The sequence below is a fragment of the Arachis hypogaea genome, chromosome 14, assembly GCF_003086295.3.
Source record: "Arachis hypogaea cultivar Tifrunner chromosome 14, arahy.Tifrunner.gnm2.J5K5, whole genome shotgun sequence".
NCBI classification, from domain to species: domain Eukaryota; kingdom Viridiplantae; phylum Streptophyta; class Magnoliopsida; order Fabales; family Fabaceae; genus Arachis; species Arachis hypogaea.
This window is the reverse complement of record NC_092049.1, coordinates 111,626,948-111,646,166: the sequence shown is the minus strand read 5'-3', so window position 1 is coordinate 111,646,166 and position 19,219 is coordinate 111,626,948. Positions and strand designations below refer to the sequence as shown.

Below are 19,219 nucleotides of genomic sequence, written 5' to 3'. Positions count from 1 at the left end.
TATTTTACCACGCAACCTTCCTCTTTTTCTTCTTTTGGATTATTTCTATCCACTGTTTATAAGGCCTAACCTAACAAGTAACAAGTACAACAACTTTGATTTCTTGGCCAGAAAGGTGGTTATAAATAAAAAAATAATTCATATGCAATTACACTGATGATTGATGTTATATAATTCATCCATGAAAATCAGTCCCATGAACTTGACAACTACTTTATTAAGTGATGGATAACTTGGTGTTAGATTACAACAATAATCATTCTGAAGCAACAATGTATAGATCCAAGGTTGATGATTAAATTGGAGCTGCAGGTTGAAGTGTGAGATGGCCTTGCTGAACAAACGATGCAATGCAGTCATCAAACATTTCTTCTATTGACTTAAACTTGAATCCCAGACTCCTCAGCCTTGATGTGTTCAGATCGTAATGCGGCCGATCTAGTTTCTGGAACCTGAAAATCCAACTAATGCTGTTTAATAATTCACTTTAAACCCAAATTAAACTTAATAAACATAATTAGCTACGAACCATTTAGGAATAGGGAGAGTAGGATAACGAGTTGCAAGCAAAGCAACCAAATCATCATTATCCATCACAACAGAGCTGCAAAGGTATCTGCCATGGGAGTCTTCATTCTCATACACAAGGATATGGCAGAGCGCCACGTCATCAATGTGAACGTATCCCATCCTTCCATGCCATTGAAATCTCTCGGTTTCACCTTTGAGCAACCCTAGCACATCAGATGCCGTAGAACACAGATCTGGCGGCAAGCTTGGTCCAATGACGAACGAGGGTAGAATGGTCACTAAATCGATCCCATTCTCTCTGCAGTAGTCCCATGCCGCTCTCTCCGCCATTGTCTTGGACATCACGTACCATGCCTGCAGTTTTTTGCAGAGCTCCAAGGAGCTCCATGAAGACTCGTCTAGAGGTACTTTTGGATCAAGATCGTCTCGGACCCTAAGAGTTGAAGAAGATGAGGTTAATACCACTCGACGCAGCTCCGGATTCTTCTTACACGAACGCAGCACGTTTAGAGTACCTTGGAGAGCCGGCTCCAACATCTCCGCCTGTTACAATATAACTTTAAGAGGAGTATTAGAGAAGTTTTGTGATTTATAATCATTAATTAATTATTATTGATATTTTTAATAGTTTAAAATTTTATTTAATGGTATAGAATTATTCATTTTTCTTGTACTGATTAAATATTGACCAAATTTTAATAAAAATGATGATCTTCTAGACTTTGTCTAACTTTAGAATGTTTTAATTTAAAATTCCTATTCACATGAGCTTTAGTGTCTATGAATACAACGATAAACCTTGACATTTGACGAAGGCTTGAGGACAGGAGAGGCTATGTGGAAGACACCTTTGCATCCGAAGATGGCATTGTCGAAGCTTCCTTCTTCCATTAGATCAGCTTGGACAAGGTGTAGTCTCTCTCTTGCACCTTCTAGACTCCATAAGTGTTCATATTTCTTCCGCTTACGTAAATCTCTCACAGTTCCAATGACATGATAACCACACAAAAGAAGCCGCTTGATAAGCCAAGAAGCTAGAAAGCCTGAAGCTCCAGTCACACACACTCTCTCTTTCTCTTTTTCCATCTTCATATCTCTCTCATTCTTATAACATGCATATATATACTGCAACTCGTTACACAAGGAGAGAATGACAAAGCTAATTGGCAATTTATTATATTCAACTCCTTGCACCAACAATGCATGACCTTCCTACCTTCGCTCTAACTATGCTATTAACCTCCAACGTAATTTTTACTGCAAAAATAGTAGAAAGACAAAAAAAAAATAGTCAGAATTTATCTTATTTAACATTCATTAATTGTTGCAACAATTAATAAATATTAAATAAGACAAGTTATAACTATTTTTGACTAATTTTATTTGATTACCAAATATTTTCGTTTTAATCACCACGTTTTTTCTTGTAATTACCAATGCCTCTTTAAATAATGGCCTATCAGTATAAGATCACTCCAAACATTGTGTTTGTTTGATTGACATTAAAAAGTGAATGCAGATATTCAAACTACAAAAAAATTCACAGTTGCCATCCACAGAGCTAATGGCTTTAATTTCAATAAAACACATGCAAATATTTTTGTTTTCTAGCTATATGACAAATGCTTTTCCAAGATGATGGTTGATATGTGACAATAATGTATACATGTTCTGAGTATCAAATGTTTGTTACAACATTCACTAGGCTTGCCTAAATTTTTCTTCACATACAAACTCTATTAATTTAATTATTTCTCCCTTCTAAATTTTCCTTTTTTGGTCTGCACGTATATCCGTCTCTTGTATATTAATTAACTCAATCATATACTTAATTAGTTAACTACTATCCTATTAAAACAGAGTTTGGAGAACATGAAAACGGAATAAAGAGCAATAAAATTAAATATTATAGGCAAAACAAAAAAGTAGTAGTACAATGACTTGACAATGATTATGTTGAGTTTAGGAAACAATAACTTAATTTTTAGTAATGACATATATGTATTTTGTTGGGTTAAAAGTTTAAAAATTGGTTTGATGTGCATTTTTTTTTTGTAGGTCCACATGAGAGTTGAAATCAACAAAAATAGGCTAAGCTATATTGGGCTGATCTTTGGACATGAAATTGGAATACGAAGCTTCAAACTTGATCCAACAAAGTCACTAGCAAAGAATCACATATGCTGCACTTTGCCTAAAGTGATTTCAGTTGGAAAAAAGGATTGAGGTTGGCATATGACTATCAATGCAAACAAATATCAACATCTAAGTCCAGTACATTGGTTTAGCATAGGGACAAAGCTTTGAAAAACTTTTTGGTGGTGCTGCTAAAACTTTACCCAAAAATGGTAAAGTTAAAATCAAATCAAAATCTGAAGTGACTTAAAAACAAAGAGCAACAGCCATGTTATTATTTTTGTGCAAGTAGAATGACTTGTTGAAGCTACACTATTTCAACCACTATCATTCAGAAAAAAACGAAAAAAATAGAGGTTACTTTTTTGTACTGCAAATCAAAGACTAGAAATTAAATTTGGAGCCAAAACTTAATATTAAGAGTGTTGATTTCGCAAAAACACTTTGAATGCATCATGACTTTGACTCTACTGTTGCTACCCTTTTCTTCAGCATCATTGTAACGTTCTACTCTAATTTTTTGCTTTGATTTTTCAGAAGAAGAAGAAGAAGAACCCAGCTGGCTTAATGTTCAAGAGTTGATTCTCTCCACTAGCTTAAGTTTTGGAAGCATTATCCCATACATAAGGATGTAATCAACTAAAAATTGAGGTGAGAGAAAGAGAGTGAAAATTGAGAGCATCATCTCATATATGTTGCAGAATTATTTATTTATTTTTTTTTTTAGTTTCATTTAAGATTTTATTGTTATAATTTTTCTGGTGATTATCTTTGTGTAAATAAAAAGAAAGACAAATTATGATGAGATGAAAAAGAAAAAAAGTCATGAGTGAAAATGACAAAAAAAAAATTTGAAAAAATCATATTAATTTTCTGTGTATTTAGTTTGATTGAACTAGGATTAGTTCGATTGTCAATGCAAATTGGGATATGACTTGGTAGTTGTTGAATCAAGTTGGATTTTCTTTTATTAAGTATGGATAATACTTGGTAGTTACTAAATTTCTTTTAAAAATTTAGTAGTTGATACTAGATGAATTAGGTTGTAATTCAATTATATTGATGCATGTAATGAATTTGATTATAGTTTAAAGTCCACCATAATTGTAGTGGAAATTGAATGTAAGTTTCTTTACACATAAAAATCGAACCAAAATATATACTTATGTAATTCTCTTTTTCTTTATTCTATTCTATTCTAGTTTTAGAGACAAAACACAAATATATAACCTGGGTAATGCTAGGGAGACAAAAAAAAATAGCCAAAACTTGCCTTATTTAGCATTCATTAATTGTCACGACAATTAATGAATGCTAAATAAAACAAGTTCAGGCTGTTTTTGGCTGATTTTCTTTGGTTACCAAATATTTTTATAACCTCAACTTCTACAAAAATTACTTAAAGGATTTAATTTTTGAAACTAACTTAATTCAACTCCCTTATCAAATTCTAGCATTGCCATCATATTATAAGAACCCACCGTTGACAAAACCACCATTACTTTCAAGGTCACAATTCCTGGAGAATATTTCCTTTATTAGCACCATGCAATTTTCATGCAATTGAAGTGAAGTGACTTCTAACTCCAATTCATTCATATTCAGACACGGCCAACAGTATAATACTATACTAAATTAGCCATAGCTAGCGTGATATTTCTGCTGCAAAAATATAATCATAATCAGAAGGGTATATTAATTAATTACTATGATCCAAATTTTTGTTTTCGTGAGGCATCCAACTTCCCTTACCTTGCTTATTAATTACTAGTTATGCTTTGACAACTGTATTCAAATTTTCTTAACTATGTATTAGTATTTAGTAATTGAGATTGAAATGTGTATGCATGTGAATTATCTAACAGGAACAAAGATGCGGGTCATATATATATAAAGAATGAAACAAAATTATGACTTATATATATGACGTTCATTAGAGAAAAAAAAACGAGTGTATGCATATAATCATTAGTAAAATCCATAATTTGGTTCACGTTTTTCTTGTATTCACCTTATCAATATTTTAAATCAATGATGAATTTTATTGGCCGTCTTAACCTTTTTTCAGACTATTATTTTTTTGTTTTGTTCTCTAAAATGGAATAAGACATCGATTTTTCAAAAAAATCAACTCTTTTAATTACATGATAAATTTCTTTAAAAGAAAACATTGTCGCGCGTATAAACAAAATATTCTACCAAATTGAGCTATAATCCTTGTATTTTTGATACATATTTAATCATATTATATCCAAAAATTCTTGTCAACATAAATATTCCGTGATCAAACTCTTAATGAAAAAGGACATACATGAATCCAAGTTGGCAAGTCACGTTGCGTTGAAATATTTGGCACTTATTTCAGTGTAGCAAGCGTTAAGGGACACACATCTTGTCCCACCAAATTAACTTAATTATGTTATATTGTTGTTTAGCTTAGCTTGGCCATTGTTTTACCTTCGGCTTTTATTTTCAAGAAGATAGTAGAGTTTTATCCATACAGCTTTCAATTTAAATCTCACGGCTTTCACTTATTCGGGAAACTTGCGTCAATTGTCAAACTCATTATTATCATTACTGCGCATTTTAGTGTGTTTATATTTTTAATATATTTTAAAAATAGCTTTATGTTAAAATCCTTAATTTTCTTTATTATTTTTTAACGTTAAAAAATTAATTTATAGTATGGATAACATTTTATTTAAAATGCTTTTAAGTTTTATTATAAAAAAACTTGCAACTTTTTTAAATATAGTTTAAACAGATCTTTTTTATTATTTTTTTTCTTAATTAAGAGAGAAAAAGGAGTGATTAGTGGTTGTCAAAAAATATTTAATAAAAAAATTTTGTAATTTTGTGAATATAAAATGTACCGTACCTTACAACTCGGAATTGCCACCCTATATCTCGGCCACGTCAGTCACATAAGCAGCAGATCATCACGACGTGATAACAACTCCAAGGATCTCGGTTAAAACCGAAATTCACTCTAACAAACCATCAAATAGAATCAACCTACAACTCTATAAAAACGGCTGCTACCAAATCAAATGGGATCATCGGGGCAACACTTGAATACACTCGTACACACTTCCTACGCTTATACTCTATTTTGTAACTACTCTCCACTAACTTGATCGTTGGAGTCCTTTTTGCAGGTTCTCCGCCCGGTTCGTGCTCAAGCTTGGCGTTTCTCCGCTGCAGAACAAAATCTCTTTCATCGACCAACGGAAGCCGACGTATAGCATGGAGCCGCGCATCCTTGCACGAACATTTTGGCGCCCACCGTGGGGCCCCTACCCCACCTCGCTCTTTAAGTTTCTGAGGCTAACGACGTAATACCCTGCTTTCTACTTTTTCTTCAGGGACCAAGCCATGACGGACCACTCAATGACGCCTACTACCAATCCGAGCAATGCCGACCTCCTAGCTGCGAACGCCGCCCTGCTTGCGGAAAACCAGCGGATGGCCGAGCAATTGGCGGAGATGCAGAAAAACGACGAACAGAAGGCCAATAAGAAAATACACACAGATCAACATGAAGAACGTCAGTCAGAATCCAACGTGAAGACAGGGGAAACTATCCCCAAAACGGCACGATGACGAACGAATCCTTTTTCAGAAGAAATAATGAGTTTTAAAATGCCCAAAAGCTTTACACTTCCAATGACCCTAACGCCGTACAAGGGGATCGGAGATCCTAAAATCCATGTCACGAAATTTGAATCAATGATGTTTCTTAATAGCGACTCCGATCCCATCTTGTGCCGGTCTTTTCCTACTTTCTTAGACGGGGCCGCCCTATTATGGTTTTCTAACCTCCCTGCAGGTTCAATAACAAGCTTCGATGAATTTGCCAAATTATTTATTAATCATTTTGCAGCTTCTAAAATTTATGTGCGGGACTCAGACTACCTCAGCACGATCAAACAAGGACAACACGAAAGTTTGAAGGAATACATGATGCGGTTCACAGAAGCAGCAATGCAGATCCCCGACCTTAACCCTGAAGTGCAATTACATGCCATCAAGAGCGGCCTTCGCCCCGGGAAATTCCAGGAAGCAATCGCAGTGGCAAAACCAAAGACACTAGAGGAATTCCGAGAAAAAGCCCAGGGCCAGATCGAAATCGAAGAACTTAGGGAGGCACGGAGGAGCGAAAAGCCGATGAAGAAGGAAGAAGAGAGGCCTCATCGGCCTATAAGCAAAGACTCTAGAAAACCATTCAAACTAGCGCCGAAATTTGACACGTACACAAAATTCAACACAAAAAGGGAGGATATAATCAAAGAGATCCTGCATAACAAATTGATCAAACCACCAGTCCGAGCAGAATCATACCAAGATCAGAAGTACGTGGATAAAAGCAAACACTGTGCTTTTCACCAAAAGTTCGGCCATACCACAGACGACTGCATCGTGGCAAAAGACCTACTGGAGAGATTAGCCAGGCAAGGGCTCTTAGACAAATATATCTCATCAAGAAAGCAGCGAGATACAGAAAGAGAAGCAGAAAGGGATAGCAGACATAAACATGTCGAAACACCCCCATCCAAGGGGATCATTAACTACATCTCAGGAGGCTTCGCCGGAGGTGGGACCACCACCTCGGCAAGGAAAAGAAGTTACCAAGCAATGATGACAATGGAAGGATCTCGCCTGGAACGACAAGCATCAAGTCCGACCTCACGCATCGACTTCAGCACGGCCGACCTTAAGACAACCTATCCGAACCTTGATGACCCAGTTGTCATCTCGATTCACATGGGAGAACTAACAGTAAAAAAGGTCTTGCTTGACCCAGGAAGTAGCGCCGACATCTTATTCTACTCCACCTTCAAAAAGATGCATTTCAGCGACAACGCACTACAACTGTCGCCCGGAGAATTGGTAGGGTTCTTTGGGGAAAAGGTATCGGTATCCGGGTACATTTGGCTGAGAACAACAATTGGAGAACCTCCACATACCAAAACACTAGATATCCAATTTCTAGTGGTCGATTACCCTAGCCCCTATAACATCATTCTAGGACGTCCATCATTAAATACTTTTGGTGCCATTGTTTCAACTGTTCATCTTTGTGTGAAATTTCCCTTGCAGGATAACACGGTGGGGACGGTTTATGCCGACCACAAGGAGGCAAAACAATGCTACAACGCAAGCCTCAAAACAGTAAAGAAGGAGGAAACACCTCGGATTCACACTGTCTATAACTCGGAGCACATACCAACGCTGGCCGAGCTAGATCCCAGAAATGACAATAGTCGTCCGACACCAACAGACGACCTTGAACAGGTAAAAATAGGTCATGATGAGAAATTTACTAACATAGGATCGGCATTCATTGCAGGACAGAAGGCCGACCTTATCACGATATTACGAAACAACACCGACCTGTTTGCATTGACGCCAGCAGACATGCCTGGTATCAACCCTAACTTCATTTGCCACAAGCTGGCTGTCAATCCCAATGTCCGACCTATACGACAAAAGAAAAGAAACTTGGGAGACGAAAGGAGAAAAGCAGCAGAAGCAGAAACCAAAAAGCTCTTAGAGGCAAGGTTTATCCGGGAACTTTGATTCTCAGCATGGCTAGCCAGCGTCGTAATGGTACGAAAAAGCTCGGGAAAGTGGCGTATGTGCGTGGACTTCACCGATTTAAACAAAGCATGCCCTAAGGATGGTTACCCCCTCCCCAACATAGACAGATTGGTAGACGACACCTCGGGATTTCCAGTGCTCAGTTTCATGGATGCCTATTCCGGCTATAACCAAATTCTCATGCACCCGAGAGACGAAGAAAAAACAGCATTTATCACAGACCAAGGAAATTTTTGCTACAAGGTCATGCCCTTTGGGCTAAAGAACGCGGGAGCAACATATCAGCGGCTTATGGACAAAGTCTTCAAAGATCAGATTGGCCGAAACATTGAAATATATGTGGATGACATGGTGGTGAAATCAACTTCGGAGGAACAGCACAAACACGACCTGGACGAAGTATTTGCACAGCTCAGAAAACACAATATGAGACTGAATCCAGAAAAATGTGCGTTCGGAGTCAAGGGGGCAAATTCCTCGGCTTCTTGCTGACAAACAGAGGGATAGAAGCGAACCCCGACAAATGTTCAGCCGTAATTAACATGCAATCCCCCAGAAACAAAAAGGAAGTCCAACAACTCACAGGTCGGCTGGCAGCTCTTTCTCGGTTCTTGCCAGCAGCAGCGGAAAAGTCATACCACTTCTTTAACACCTTAAAGAAGTCGAACGAATTTGTCTGGACGAAAGAATGCGAAGAAGCTTTCACCAAATTCAAAAACACCTTGGGATCACCGCCCATATTGAGAAAGCCAGAACAAGGAAAGCCCTTGCACCTATTTCTTTCAATTTCCACTAACATAATCAGTTCGGTACTTGTAACAGATGACAGCAAAGAACAACACCCAGTATATTTCATAAGTAAAGTCCTACAGGGTGCTGAAACAAGGTACCCGACGATAGAAAAATTAGCATATGGACTAATCGTCACAGCTCGAAGACTTCGGCATTACTTTCAGGGGTACCGAATTATAGTTCGGACCAATCAACCACTCCGGCAGATCCTAGCCAAGCCCGACCTAGCAGGAAGGCTAACCAAATGGTTGGTAGAACTCTCCGAATTTGACATCACATATCAGTCCAGAGGATCCCCCAAGGCCCAAGCTCTAGCCGATTTCATCTCAGAATTCACAAATGAAGTAGAAGAAACAAAACCATGGGAACTGTATGTGGACGGAGCATCCAATGACAACGGATGCGGAGCAGGAATTCTGCTAAAAGACAACCAAGGTGTATATGCCGAACAGTCAATCAAATTCCAATTTCAAGCAACAAATAATCAAGCCGAGTATGAGGCGTTATTGGCAGAACTAAGACTCGCGAAAGAGGTACACGTGTCGAGCTTGCAGGTATATTGCGATTCCTTACTCATAGTTCAGCAGGTAACCGGTAATTTTCAAACCAAAGATACACTCTTGGAAAAGTACCTACATATTGCTAAGGGCATGATACAGGGTTTTCAAAAATTTGAAATAACACATATACCACGGAACAAAACTCTAGAGCAGACATATTATCTAAATTAGCAACACACAGAGAAGATCAGCAATCAGGAAGTTTGGTACATCTCACACTAACAAAACCTAGCCTAGATTTGCAATATGTCTTAAATTTGTCACAGGATGAAGACTGGCGAACACCAATAATACACTACCTGAGGACGGGAATCGTACCAGATGGTGATCCGAGGTCTTTTAAAAGGAAAGCAACCCAATTCACCCTAATCGGAGATAATCTATACAAACGTGGTTTTTCCCGACCACTGCTTAAATGTCTTGCAGGGGAAGACACCAGATTAACAATAGACGAAGTCCACGAGGGCATTTGCGGACATCATATCGGAAGAAGAAGCTTGACAACAAAGATCTTACGTGCGGGATATTATTGGCCGACCTTAAGGTCGGACTGCACAGACAAGGTCAAAAAGTGCGAATCATGTCAAAAATGCTCGCCACTGATACACAACCCAGCCGAGGCGTTACATACATCGGATGCAACTTGGCCATTCCACAAGTGGGGCATGGACATCCTCGGACCATTTCCTATAGCGCCAGGCCAGGTAAAGTTCCTTTTGGTAGCCATCGACTACTTTACAAAGTGGATAGAAGCGCAACCACTTGCAAAAATAACCTCGGATAAGGTACAAAAGTTTATTTGGAAATTTATCATTTGTAGATATGGCATGCCACGTGAAATTATCTCTGATAATGGTAGGCAATTTACTGACAAAAAGATTACATCATTTTTAACTAACATGAATATTAGACATTATTCTCCTCTGTTGAGCACCCACAGACCAACGGGTTCGCAGAGGCGGCTAACAAAGTAATTTTGTAGGCCCTAAAGAAAAAACTGACCGAGGTAAAAGGTCGCTGGACCGAGCTAATACCAGAGATACTATGGAGTTATAACACAACTCCGCAATCAACAACTAAAGAAAGTCCTTTCCGCTTAGTGTACGAATCAGAATGCGTGATCCCTTTGGAAATCAGTCAAGGGTCAACGAGGACCGAGCACTTCAACGACAGTTCTAACGAACAAGCTCAGCTTGCCGAGCTTGACATCATCGATGAAGAACGCAATCTCACGCAGTTAAGGCAAAAATCAATGCAACTAGCTATGAAACGTCAGTACGACAAGAGAGTGAGACCAAGGACCCTCCAGGAGGGAGACCTAGTGCTCAGACAGATAGAAGATGTTCGGAAACCACCAGGCCATGGAAAATTAGCAGCGACATGGGAAGGACCTTTTCGAATCACTAAGGTGGTCGGAAGAGGAGCTTATCGTCTAGAAACATTGAATGGGACAGCATTGCCGAACACATGGAACATCTCATCACTCAAATACTACTATAGTTGATCATGATATTGTAACATACAGGATGGCTAGGTACTCTTTTTCCTAACCACGAGGTTTTTCCCTAAGGAGGGTTTACTCGGGTAGGTTTTAACGAGGCCGACCATCCTGCACACCTCGAACATGAGGGACAATTCTATCTAAATAAAATCATACATTTCCCCATACATGGATATACAAAGCAGCAATAAAACGCTGTAATCATAAAATATTCGCAAAAGCAAACTCCGACACTATACATCGGAGAAACAGTCGATAAAGTCGGAATAAAAACCAACAAGTCTTTCAAAAAACATACAAGTCCAAACTACTTACTAAAGGCAAATAATAAAAATTTCTTTCAAACAGGAGGAGGCACGTTCTCATCATGATCTTCACTAGCCTCGTCCTGAACCAACTCCCCATTAACGACTATCTTCGTCACATCGAGCTGACGAACATCGAATCCAGGATCAAATAATGACACTTGAGCGACAGCCCGATCGAAGCCCGAGGTGAACATCTCAATACCTTGGTCCTCCAGCTCATGAATTCGAGTAGTCATCTCACCTTTCGCCTTATCATTGTCCCTAATCTCGGGTTGAAAAGATCGAATCTGATCCTGAAGGCGAGCAACTTCTTGTCCCTTCTCCTCCAGCTTAGCAGCCACATCAGAGGCCGACCTTTCCTTCTCCTTCATTTTCGCTGTCATATCAGTAATGGCTCTCTCTTTTTCTTTTACCAAGCATTCCAAAGTAGCAAATTTATCAACCTCAGCCTGCCTTTCAGCTCCAAGCAATTCAGTAGTACGCTCGACGCACAGCAAACGAGAAGCGACAACCTGATCAAACCCACAATTAAAACAAACAAAGAAAACCAGCAAAACAGACAGGAACAGGACAGACGCAAAAGTTTACCTGAACATATTTGCCTAAAGCTTCCAGACCCACACGTCGAGTAAGTATCATATCCCCAGGAAACTGGGAAGCTCTATCAGAGAGCTCGGCCAAGGGAAATTGGTCGCTCCACAAAGAATGGGCGTTTGCCCCAGGAATAAACCCATGAAACTTGCGCTGGCGATCAAAAACAGTAGTAGAAACCTCGGCCACCTCCCTATCATCCTCGGATAGCACCTCCAATGAATCATCAGCCACCCCTCTTTTTCTTTTTGAAGAGACAGGTTGCGCAATCGAAAAAGCAGCACCCCCTTCATCAACATTCTGAGCAGCAGAAGTAGTTACACCTTTTTCCCTTTTTCTGTCAAGAAAAGATTGAAGCCTGGAGGAATTCAGATGCAGTACTCGTCCACCTGCAAAACCAAGCGAAAGACATCAGTGTCGAAACAGAAAACTAATACCAGGGACAAACATGTACATTACCTATATAAGTACGCAACCCTTCCCTATCATTATCTTTTTCAAAATTTAACATCTCAGGGATTGAGAGACACTCGCCGGAAGCAAAGTTTTTCACCAAAAAGTCAATAATCAAGTCTTCTTCGTCACTTCTATACGCCTCAAGTACTTGCATAGGCTCAGAACACCAATACAAGGGATATCTTTCTATCAGCTCGTCATCAAGATAAAAAAGGTATTCTGTTTCTATAGATCGGACTTTCACAAACAGAGACTTGAAATTTTTAAAAGACGACTTGTACAGAAGAAATATAGAACGACCAGGAAAACTGCTTAAACAAACCCATAAACCCCTCCGAACCCCTTTCGACTGAAACAGAGAAAAGAAAACGCCAAGGGAAGGAGGATATTCTAGAAAGGACATCAAACACTGGTAAGCTTTTAGAAATGCCCAGGAGTTGGGATGTAATTGGGAAGGAGCACAATTCAGTTGAGTCAATACGTCGCATTCAAAGGAAGAAAAAGGAAACCTAACATATAGTTCAGAGAAACACGGAGTATACATATAAAAATACCCCCAATCACCCCTATGCTCACAAACCCTATCATCACTAGAACAAGGGAGAAGCTCGACAGCAACATTAGAGCCATCCTTCACCAACTTCATCGCACGAAACTCCTGGAGAGAATCAAAACTACAATACGAGGAAGCACGAGTTTTAACGTCGTCATGGACCCAATGATAAAGGTCATCCCTTTTTACCTCTACAACTTTCTGCTTCTCCTTCAACTTTTCTTTATCCATTACAAACCACAATTACGAAAAGATGGAGAAAGAATAGAAGATAAAGGAAACGAAAAATCTAACCTTTTGAAGACATTTTCTTTCAAAATCAGAGGGAAAAGAGTGACTTTTCGAAGAATCACCAAAGACCAATAACACAAACAGCTTATTACAAACCACTAACAAAGTGGGAACGCAAAACCAAAAACCGCAGAGAAACCAAGGGTCAAAACCGGTTCAGTTACAAGCATTAAGTAAAGTAATGGCAGCACGTTTTCCTAAAATAATGGGAAAATGCCCTCCTAATGCCAGTCGTTTCGTTTAATCATCTTTCAAAAACAACGGTTCGTGCTTCACGCCCAAAACGCACGCAACGTTGAGCTTGGGGGCTGGCATGACTAGCCGAGATATAGGTCATCCTAAAAGCTCAACTTGCTAAAAACCAAATACCCAAGCAAGTCAAGCTTGGGGGCTATGTACCGTACCTTACAACTCGGAACTGCCACCCTATATCTCGGCCACGTTAGTCACATAAGCAGCAGATCATCACGACGTGATAACAACTCCAAGGATCTCGGTTAAAACCGAAATTCACTCTAACAAACCATCAAATAGAATCAACCTACAACTCTATAAAAACGGCTGCTACCAAATCAAATGGGATCATCGGGGCAACACTTGAATACACTCGTACACACTTCCTACGCTTATACTTTATTTTGTAACTACTCTCCACTAACTTGATCGTTGGAGTCCTTTTTGCAGGTTCTCCGCCCGATTCATGCTTAAGCTTGGCATTTCTCCGCTGCAGAACAAAATCTCTTTCATCGACCAACGGAAGCCGACGTATAGCACGGAGCCGCGCATCCTTGCACGAACATAAAATATAGGGATTATATATAATGGAATGATATTATAATTGTGAGATTTTTTGAATAATAAATGTTCTTATATGGTAATTGCTTTAAGGTTTATCTCGTCTTAGATGAAATTAAATTTGTCTCTTTATTTTTAAAAGATATATATTTTGGCAAGAAAAAACACATGGAGAGTAAGTATCTACAAAAGGCATTCTAAATCTCAAATTAGTATAAGAAGTATATTAGAATAATAAAATAATTTAGATCTTATTAGAACATATCATGTGTGTATGATACGTGTTTCAAATATTTGTGATATGAATAGTTCATCTGTTATTTAAAAGATATTAGTTTATATTTTTAAAATGTTTTAATTTATTTTGATTTATTTTAATTTTGTTTATTTAATTACTAGATTTGACCTTATGTTTGTAGGCTTATGATATTTTATATTTTAACCTAATAAGAAGTTATAAATACCTCATAAATTAAGGTAGTAGTGATATAGAATGATTTAGAGGTTTAAAAATCCCTTTTTAATTTCGTGATGAAATTATGGAGTGGACAATTGAGGTTGAGAAATCTCTCCTATTGCATCGAGAAATTGGATAGAAAGTTGAGAAGTCCCTTCGATTCAATTTTTAAATTATGGCATTGACAAATTAGATTGATGAGTCATTTCTTATTACGTCAAGAAATTGAGTAAGAAGTAGAATGATTCTCTTTCTATTCAATTTCAATTTATCTTTTTGTTTCTATTTCAATTTCAATGTATTTTTTTTAAAAAAAAATTTAAGGACTCAGCACTTTTATTAAAATTTGGCCAGTATTTTACCAGTAAAAGAAAAGCAATAATCCCACATACCATTAAATGAAATCTTATACAATTCAAAAATTAAAATATCAATAATAACTAATTAATAACTACAAATCACAAAACTTGATGGCTATTACTCCACTTTCTTTAATTTAAGTTTGAATCATTTATATTACATACGTATCTAAATGGCCATCGGTAATGGACCTTGTAATAGTGGCATACACGTTTAATAATAACCAAGTACTAATTTCCTAGAGTGATCAAAACAGTTCACTTTTTCAATATATTTTCTGACCCACCTTTCAGGTAATTTTGGTTCATACTCAAATATAGATTTTTTCGGTGACTTATACTCAAATATAGATTGAAATCATACATAGCATTCGGCACAAAAAAAAAAAAAAAAGAAAAAAAAAGAATGAACCCGCAAAACATAACATTTATTCTTTCTCTCTATATCTCGGCACATTCTCAATATGCATCAGAGTAAGCACCATATATTTTTCCATTATTGTAAAGAACAACTACAAGAGCAATAATAATTAATACTTCATCTTTATGGTATACAAGATTGGCAAGTTTAAATAACTTGTTCTTAATTAAACAGATAATCCAGCTGAAAATGCGACACCAGTTGAAGGCAACCATGAGTTCCCTTGAATGAAGTTTGCCACAGTAAAATTACTAGCTTCACGGGCGGTTTTCAAAACACGGTATCCAGGCCATTTCACTCTGTTAGCTACACCCGCACCGGGACCAGTGTTCATATACTCAGCATAATACAGTGTGTCCAACCCAATGCTCCCATTCCATGGTGCCCAACCTAGTGGGCTTATAACGTCGCTTATATAATTTTGCATAAAAACTGTTCTTGAATACTTTTTCCATGGCCTCCCCAAGAAAGATTCCGTCGTCTTAACAAACGGAACGAGGTCAGAGTCAGCGATTATGTTGCAGAATTGCAACGAGAACCCTGTTGGTTCGTTAGGATCTTCTCTGCCGTGTGCAGTGATTGCGTTCTTTTGGTCCGCTGACCCTTTTTTGATAAGTATGTTGCATTTTTGGAAGACGGCGGTTCCATAGCCGAAGATGAAATCGATGGTGCCGGAAATCGTGCACTCTCTGAAGAATTGACGCATTGAGTGAACGTAAAGGGTGTCTTGGTAGCCGAAGATTCCACAACGGAAAAAGACGGAGAAGTCAGAATCGGTTCTTAGTGCCACGGCTTGCTTCTTCGCTGGCCCTGCTGTGTTTTGAAAAGTAATGTCTCGTGCTATAAACCCTCCTCCAACTACAACTGCATATGCCAAATGCGTACATAAGAAAAAAAAATGAAATTATATGTTAGAAAAAGTGCATCTTTTTCTTTTTTTTTTTTTTCATGAAAATGGTATAATAGCACAACATGCGCATTTAATTACTCATTGAATTCTAGAAAAAATAATACAAATAATTATAAAAAATTAAGAATATCATTTGTATTATATATTTTTGTATAAATATATATAATTTAATTTATTTTAGTATATATTTTATTTTTTAATATTTTTATATTAATAATTGATTTTGATATAAATTTTAAAAAAATTATAAAAAAATAAAACATAAATCATATATGGCCATATATATAGGTGAATTCTATTGTGACGGTTATTATGATAAATATGATAGCAAAAGTATGATAACATTTAAAAAGTATAATTTAAATTAAAGTTATATTTTTATTATTTGAAAGTATTTTTAAATTTGATTATATGTTTTACTATTTGAGTTGTTATTGTTAGAAGAGTTCAAAAGAGAAATGCAAAGAAAAAAATGTTAGTTAATTATTATTTGAAAAATAATGATCCGTTTGTAATTTTTTTTTATCAAAGATATAAGACTCGAACCCACAACTTCTTAATTGAGTATGAGAAAACTATGCCATTTAAACTATTACTCATTGGTGATCCGTTTGTAATTTTTGTTTCATATAATTATTTTAAATTTATAAATTGAAAAAATTGAAATCAATGGCCATTAAAAAGTTAGACGATGTTATAGATTTTATTTTATAAATATATACATATAAAAGACATATTATTATTTTTATTTTAATAATATTACTCTTCTTTTATAAATTTATGCAATCACATACTTGTGGTCTTTTCTTATTACGTCATTAATGATTACTTCTCCTAGCATTAGTTTTTGTTTTCATTTACACAACTCATTATGATAAAGATGTTAAAGAGTAACAGAATTTATTATTTTTTATTAATTATTAAAAATTAATATTTAAAAATATAAATTAAAAATATATTGTTAAATTTTTAGACTACAAAAAATACCAACAAACAACAATGAATTACGTTGGCCTTGAACTTTTCTCATTACTTATATCAATCAATCGATTTGGTTATATATTTCTAATATATAAATGAGCAAATATGATAAATTAATAAATATATATATAACAATTGATGAAAAGTAAAATTTAAGAAAAGTTTATATGAAAGAATGTAAAAGATTAATGCGAGTGTATGTTGTTACGAAGTTAAAATTCTTACCAAAGGTGGCCGATCGAAAAGTTGTCCAGCCGTCGACATAATTTCGGTTGCCGGTGATAACAGTGGCACCGATACCATCTCCGATCATCATGATATTCCGTTTATTCTTGTTAATCTCTACGTACTCATTGTAAACACCTTTCTTCACGTAAATCACAAACCTCGTATTACTATTATTCGGCGCTGCCATAACCGCATCCATCACTCTTCTAAAGTTTCCACTCCCATCTGCAGCTACCACGGCGTTCGCAACCACCCTATTTGCTTGCAGAAGCTTTCTCTCCCTCGGTTTCACCCACGAAGGAAATCGGCCCTCGCCAGCGCCGGCGGCCGCATCTTCGAAGAAATCATTCTGGGACACATCAACCTTTGCGAGAAGATTCGTTACTGGCGATGTCACTAGTCTAAGGCCAGGGGAGATTAACCCTTTGATGATACTATTTGTGCCTTCGAATCCATTCAGGCATGTGTCTAAATTTGCTAGGACAGCACTTAGCCATGTCGCCAAATCGAATTCTAAGTTGTTTCTCCCTGCAACATTAATTATAATAATGTCACATTTTACTTAGGTTTGTTAAGTATCATGGTATCATGTTCTAATTTTATCATGAGTGAAAAAATATGTATGCAATTTTAGTTTTTAGTATTGTTAAATTAGGTTAGTGATTAGTATTGTTAATTTTTAAATCATGAATTAAATTAGTTTTTCTGCACCATTGGACAAGCTGACATGACAGATGAAAAGTTTGATCATGGAATAAAAATTGAAGAAACAATTTAATCGTTATCTACATTAACAACAATAACTCATCTAATGGCATATATATCACATTGTAATTAACTTTTGTTTTAAAACTTTTCCTTATCGTGCTTGAATCCACCTAGAGAATACAAATAACTAGATTGTTATGTGATGCACAAAGTGGTTATGTAAAGGTACCTTTGGGATTTTGAATGACGGAGAGAAACAAATTAAGTTCATCGGAGGACATGTCCAACAAATCAAGACCGTCAAGAATGGCGTTTGTGAGATGGAAATTACCAAAACCACCAGTAAACTTGGACAGGATGGAACCAACATTCCCCAAGAGCCCAATAACTTCCTTAACAACACCGACGAACTCAGAAGGCACGAGGCATGTTGAGCCTTCCGAACCGCAATTGCCAGAAGCAGAGACCATAGAAGTAAAGTTTCCAAGGAGAAGAATCAACAAGAAGGTGAGTAGTGTCACGGTTAGTGGCACTTTCTCTCTTCTTGCTGAAGAAGAAGCCATATTAATTTGCCGCTATGTGCTTTTGGTACAATATTAGTGAGGTGATGTTGAATGTTCTATTGATGTTTTGCATTGGTGAAGAAGTAATCTTTTATAGGATTATAGTTATATAACGGATATAGAATGTGTAATGAAAGAATGTGGTAATTGCTTAAATAACTCTTCAACCGATAATCACAAGTGTTTTATGAAACTGAGAGTTATTCAACTCTCAAGTGTAAAAGTAATAAATAATATTGTCTATTGTGAATGGTTAAGTGAAATTAAATTAATGATGAATTGTTGTTATCTTCTTATTAATTAAGCGTTGATGAAAGGTTTAATCCAATTCGTTAAACCTTTTGTTTCAATAACACTTGAAACAAGACAAGATATCTTGTAACTCACGGATTTTTTCCATGTGTTGCAAAGTTTATTTATACTTTTTTAAAACTTTTTTAGTTACAATGTTTTAGATTTTTTTTCCAAAAAGTAATT

The 19,219-nt window shown here is 36.7% G+C and overlaps 4 protein-coding genes across 4 annotated transcripts; 2 read left to right on the top strand and 2 right to left on the bottom strand.

Annotated features, from left to right (window-relative positions):
- Positions 1-245: 245 nt before the first annotated feature.
- Positions 246-1,617, bottom strand: LOC112740518 (tetraketide alpha-pyrone reductase 1-like). The gene is made up of 3 exons (XM_025789189.2): positions 1,330-1,617; positions 530-1,074; positions 246-452 (listed from the first exon to the last, which is right to left on the bottom strand). Exons 1-3 carry the CDS (start codon positions 1,615-1,617, stop codon positions 296-298), a joined length of 990 nt encoding a protein of 329 aa, XP_025644974.2. The 3' UTR covers positions 246-295.
- A 4,779-nt stretch (positions 1,618-6,396) lies between these two features.
- Positions 6,397-8,247, top strand: LOC112742932 (uncharacterized). Its single transcript, XM_025792174.1, has one exon. It carries the CDS (start codon positions 6,397-6,399, stop codon positions 8,245-8,247), a length of 1,851 nt encoding a protein of 616 aa, XP_025647959.1.
- A 563-nt stretch (positions 8,248-8,810) lies between these two features.
- Positions 8,811-11,124, top strand: LOC140178671 (uncharacterized). The gene is made up of 4 exons (XM_072215886.1): positions 8,811-9,614; positions 9,887-9,954; positions 10,047-10,324; positions 10,733-11,124. Exons 1-4 carry the CDS (start codon positions 8,811-8,813, stop codon positions 11,122-11,124), a joined length of 1,542 nt encoding a protein of 513 aa, XP_072071987.1.
- Positions 11,125-15,338: 4,214 nt separating this feature from the next.
- Positions 15,339-18,999, bottom strand: LOC112743706 (pectinesterase/pectinesterase inhibitor PPE8B). The gene is made up of 3 exons (XM_025793013.3): positions 18,409-18,999; positions 17,469-17,999; positions 15,339-16,216 (listed from the first exon to the last, which is right to left on the bottom strand). The coding sequence occupies exons 1-3, from the start codon at positions 18,740-18,742 to the stop codon at positions 15,519-15,521; spliced, it is 1,563 nt and encodes a 520-aa protein (XP_025648798.1). The 5' UTR covers positions 18,743-18,999; the 3' UTR covers positions 15,339-15,518.
- Positions 19,000-19,219: the final 220 nt, after the last annotated feature.